Source organism: Elephantulus edwardii, unplaced genomic scaffold, assembly GCF_000299155.1.
Source record: "Elephantulus edwardii isolate Elephantulus edwardi_28Jun2011 unplaced genomic scaffold, EleEdw1.0 scaffold00318, whole genome shotgun sequence".
NCBI classification, from domain to species: Eukaryota; Metazoa; Chordata; class Mammalia; order Macroscelidea; family Macroscelididae; genus Elephantulus; species Elephantulus edwardii.
In genome coordinates, this window is record NW_006400068.1 from 635,332 (window position 1) to 641,152 (window position 5,821).

The following is a 5,821-nucleotide window of genomic DNA, read 5'->3' on the forward strand; positions in this document are numbered from 1 at the left end:
GAGTATTTACCTTTATCTTGTTGTGGTGCTCAAGTATTTCATAAATTCTGGATATAAGTCCCTTATCTGATATGTTATTACCAAATACTTTTTCCCAGTCAGTGGCTTCCCTTTTTACTCTGTTGGAGAAGTTTTTGGATGTGCATAGGGATTTGAGTCTTAGAAGATCCCATTCATCTACTATATCTTCTCCTGGTTGTAGGTAGAGATCTTTTTGTCTTTGAAAAGCTATCATGCAATAATTGCCAACTTTGAGACCACACCCACCTGCCCATCCTGTCCCCCTATCCCTAAGCATCCAGCATGCTTGTTTTCAGTTACTTTTCTTTGATTATTACTGTGTAGAGCTTTGTGACAGAAAAAGTATTGTCTACTCTTTAGATCCTAATTTTCTTTACATCTAAAATTTTTCTCACAATATCATAAAACAGCATTTAAGAGTGTAAGTTAAGACTTGGTTTCAGGGGAGCTCTGGTGGCCTAGTGGCAAGAAGCTGCACTGCAATCCCAGAGGTATGTAGTTCAAATCCACCAGATGCTCTGCTGGAGGAAGGACAGTCTTCCTCCTGTACGAGTCAGATCCAGTTTGACAATACACACAAAAAAATAATAAAATTTAAAAAAAAAGACTTGGGCGCTATGATTCAGTAATTGAATAAATTCTGCATTGTCAGGATACTTTCCAATTAATCCAAATTCTAAATTCACCACATTAGAATACTTAATCTCATTTCTTCGCCATTGAGTTTGTACCTACTCCTAGCGGACCTTCATTTTGTTTCAGAGGCAATCAAGAGCAGTAGAAGAGCTTGCCCATTTTTCTCTTGCAGAGTAGTTAGTGGATTTGAACCACTAGACAGACAAAGCTTAGAGTGAGCGGCACCTTTTATGGCCTGTACCACCATAGCTCCCTGTGGAAAAATTAACCACATAATTTTAGTACTTGAAGTCACAACCACTTACTGAAGATTTGAAATACTTAGTGACTTAAAAATGGGGATATGTGCTGTCTCTTTAAATGGACATACATCCAGCATGCACACGTGTGTGTGTGTCTCTCTCTATCCTGTATCTGCCAGAAGCCAACTTAAAGCATTTAGGAAAACTAGTAGAGTCTGAATCAAGATTACAGTCATCTTGCTGAACAGCTACTTCAGGAAATGTATGCACTTTACTTTTAGTAAAGTTTATGCACTTTCTAAGCAGTATTTGTAGTAATTACTTCCTAAATCTTCATTCTTCGATTTTTCCTTCTGTAAGTGCTAGCACATCAGAGCCACCAACAGCCAATATCAAGCCAACTCCTGTTGTGTCTACTCCGAGTAAGGTGACAGCTGCAGCTATGGCTGGAAACAAGGCTACACCCAGGGCTAGTATCCGCCCAATGGTTACACCTGCAAACCCCACTACCACTCCAACTGCTACAGTAATGCCCACTACACAAGTGGAATCGCAAGAAGGTAAGTAGAATAATACGGATTTTAGGTAAAATAATAAATACTGTTCATGTTATAAAATGATGACATAGTAACTTAAATGAGACTCTTAGTAAAGGTGAAGTCACACATCACAGTAAAAACTGGTGGAGAGTGTCTCCTAGTATTCCTGAAATAAATTCTTTCCTTCATCTTCTCTTCCCTCTTTCTATGCTGCCTTTTGTTTCTCCTCTTTGTTTTTTCCCCACTTTTGCTACTATTTTGTGCCATTATTAAGCTCGAGAACAGGGTAAAATAAATACCCTTGTCACTATATGGTTTTGGTGGGTGATTATTTTTTTAACAGAACTTTTTTTTCCTATATAATGACATGAATTCTGTGCAAAATTAAATTGTGCTGCATTGTTGTTTCTGCTCATCACATTTTCACTGAGAAGGTCTCTGTTTCCTTACTTGATTCTTATGTACCATCAAGTTGGAATAGACTCCGTAGCTGACCCTCCAGCAGATTTTCAGAAACAGTTTTATTGTACAGAAGGAGATTACCATCTTTCTTTCATGGAGCAGCTAGTAGATTTAAACTTGATGCTTTCAGGATTGCAACACAGCTCCTTACCTTGCTCACTATTTTCTCATTGGTTGCTACTCTGTATTTCATTCACTTGTCCTCATACCTTTTTATTTTACTAGATTGACCTCAAGGATAAGGATCATTGATAAAGGATCATTTTCATTGTTTAATTACCCGACCTCAGAAAAGGGTTTAACTCTGCTAAATGAATAAGCATTTTCTGTGTATTCTTTAAAAGTGTTTGAATAAATTATTCAAGGGCTACTGTATATATGTATATCCTATGAATATGCAAGTCTTATTTCACTTAAAGAATGATTATTAAATACTTTTATTATTTAAACTGATCTTAGTTTTGTCACGTTTAAAATAATTTCTCTCTGAACATCTTAATTTCACTTTTTTTGTTTGACTAAAAGTAGAATAATAGAGGCCAAAACTATTTGATAGATTTATTCAACCAAAATTTATTGCAGACTTCCATACCAATTAAATGGGTGGCTCAGAAATGCCTAATACTTTGTATTTGTCCACAGAGTTTTGTCTAATGGATAAGAGGTGTGCATATAAGAAACTGTGCAAAATAAAATATGATCTATACCACAGTGTACAGCAACATAATACTAGTGTTACTCAAAGTAGAAGACTTATTTTCTTACGTATTTTTTAAGCCAATTATTTAGATTCTTTTTTACAGCTATTAAAATAGATGTCTTTTTAATGGTTTATTAAGCAGTAATACTCTTTTCCAGCTATGCAGTCAGAAGGACCTGTGGAACATGTTCCTGTTTTTGGAAGCACAAGTGGATCTGTTCGTTCAACTAGTCCTAATATCCAGCCTTCTCTCTCTCAACCTATTTTAACTGTTCAGCAGCAAACACAGGCAACAGCTTTTGTGCAACCCACTCAACAGAGTCATCCTCAGATTGAACCTGCAAATCAAGAAGTATCCCCAAACATAGTAGAGGTTGTTCAGAGTTCACCAATTGAACGACCTTCTACTTCCACTGCTGTGTTTGGCACTGGTAAGATAAATTTTAAAATTAAGTTAGTGTAGACTTTATTTATAACTTATTTTCTACAAGGTACTGGAATAAATGAGTGAATGTATGCCTAACATTTTATTTTCTATTTTCTTACAAGTTCTATATTACATCACTTGTTTTGTCATTAAGATCCTGCTTTGCTGCCAGCTATTTTTTGACAGATTACCAACATGATACTACCTGGGGCATTAGTGATACACTGCTGATGCTGAGTACTAAAACAAGGTCATATACCCATTTTCTAATACAGTATGAGTTATTTTATCCAAAAAAATCCTAGTGTTTATAAAATATTGACTGTTCTTTGTGAATAGCAGTTACTTATCATCACCTCAGTCACAGCAAATCATTAACTATAAAATTTGCCCAGCTTTATAAGGTTAAGTTGATAGTATTGGATGAATCAGAGTATGAATTGCCTTTTTTTTACACATGTTCCGTCGAGTCAACTATAACTCATAGTTTCCCTATGGACAGTGACTCTGAACCATGCCCAAGCCTCTGCCATCTTCACCAACTCCAACACTTGAGTAATTAGCAAAAGCAAAATATGTTGACATAAAGTTATATTATTTAGTTGATTATAATTATGAGCTCTGGTGGCCTAGTGGCAAGAACCTGCACTGCAATCCCAGAGACATATGGCCACCAGCTGATCCGTGGGAGAAGGATGGGCAGGCAGTCTCCTCCGGTGCGATTAACTGCCTTTGAAAACCCACTGGAGAGTTATCTATGGGTTGGCTTGGACTCGACGGTTCATAATTATCTATACAATTTAATGTTTACCATGCCCTTATTTCATTTAAAGACTATGTTAACTAATAAAAACAATGTTTTAAAGTTATTTTTATCTAAATTAAATTTGGTATCAAACTGTAATTCAAGATTTAAATGACATAATTTAAAAGTTTCAGCTACTCCAAGTTCTTCTTTGCCAAAGCGTACACGTGAAGAAGAAGAAGATAGCACCATAGAAGCATCAGACCAAGTATCCGATGATACAGTGGAAATGCCTGTTCCAAAGAAATTGAAAAGTATTACACCCGTAGGAACTGAGGTGAGTACCATTTTCTGTTTATTTTTACCAGTAAGACTAATAATAGTTTCAGTGACAGCTTTATTAGAGAAAGTGAGCTCTTGGGTAAAAATTCAATGTCTAGAAAACTATTGAACTACTGCAAAGTTTCTACAGATAATTATAATAATGATGCTTTTGACAACATTGTTTATAGTCCTTATGTATTTTATTTAAATTTGTTGTATTTTCATAAAAAGTGCACCTCAAAAGCTTACATTGAATTGTATAAAGGAGGTTTAAGTTTGTTTATTTTTATTTTAAGCAAGGGCATTTATGGTTGAACATTTTACCACTATCATTCAGATATATGCACTAACAACCAGAGTCAAAGAAGAAGAAATAGATGATTTGTACCAACTTTTACAGTCAGAGAGCGATCGAACATGCAATCAAGATGCTTTAATAATAATGGGTGCCTGGAATGCAAAATTGGGAAAAGAGAAAAAAGAATCAGTAGTTGGAAAACATGGACTTGGTGAGAGAAATGAAGTTGGAGATAGAATGATCAAATTTTGCACAATCAATGACCTATTCATTGCAAATACGTTTTATAAGAAACATAAACGCAGGTTATACACATGGATATCACCTGATGGTATGAATAGGAATCAGATCGATTATATCTGCGGAAAAAACTGCTGGAGAAGCTCAATATCAGCTGTAAAAACAAGGCCAGGAGCTGATTGTGGAACAGCCCACCAGCTACTCATATGCAAGTTCAAGCTGAAGCTGACGAAAATTAAACTGAATCCACGGGAACCAAAATATGACTTTGAGTTCATCCCACCTGAATTTCAGACCCATCTCAGGATCAGGTTTGAGGCCTTGAACACTAATGATCGAAGACCTGATGAGTTGTGGGAGGATGTCAGATGTATCATCCAGGAAGAGTGCAGATGGTCATTACAAAAACAGAAGAGGAAGAAAAGACCAAAATGGATATCAGAAGAAACTCTGAAGAGTGCAGTGGAGCGCAGAAAAGCCAAAACACAAGAATTCAAGATACTAAAGAGCTGAACAGAAGATTCCAGAGGGCAGTGCGTGATGACAGAGTAAAATATTACAATGAAATGTGCAAGAGGCTAGAGTCGGAAAATCAAAAGGGCCAAACTCGCTCAGCATTTCTTAACTCAAGAAACTGAAGAACAAATTTAAACCTCGAGTTGCTATAATCAAGGATGCTTTAGGCAGAATATTAAATGATCCGGGAAGTATTAAAAGAAGATGGAAAGAATATAATGAGTCACTGTATCAGAAAGAACTGGCAAACACAGAAGAATTTACAGAAATCACATATGAGCAAGAGCCTATGGTGATGAAATTCAAGCTGCTTTGAAGGAAATAGCAAAAAATAAGGCCCCAGGGATAGATGGTATACCAATTGACATATTTCAGCTAACAGATGCTGCCCTGGATGTGCTCACCAAGTTGTTCCAAGAAATCTGGAGAACAACCACTTGGCCACCTGACTGGAAGAGATCTATATTTGTTCCCATTACGAAGAAGGGTGACCCAACAGAGTGTGGAAACTATAGAACGATGTCATTAATTACACACGCAAGCAAAATTCTACTGAAGATTATCCAAAAACGACTGGAACAGCACATCAGCAGAGAACTGCCAGAAGTCCAGGCTGGATTTAGAAGAGGTCGTGGTACTAGGGATATTGTAGCTGATGTTAAATGGATCTT

General features: G+C 36.5%; 1 protein-coding gene across 1 annotated transcript in view; it reads left to right on the forward strand.

The window, feature by feature from the left end:
• The window catches only part of TPR (translocated promoter region, nuclear basket protein), a 114,198-nt gene that overhangs the window by 65,846 nt on the left and 42,531 nt on the right, over window positions 1–5,821 (forward strand). Inside the window, exons 32-35 of the mRNA XM_006901318.1 lie at window positions 432–442; window positions 1,260–1,459; window positions 2,759–3,031; window positions 3,961–4,109. Of these exons, the coding sequence (XP_006901380.1) occupies window positions 432–442; window positions 1,260–1,459; window positions 2,759–3,031; window positions 3,961–4,109 (633 nt within the window). The remainder of the gene's footprint in view (window positions 1–431; window positions 443–1,259; window positions 1,460–2,758; window positions 3,032–3,960; window positions 4,110–5,821) is intronic.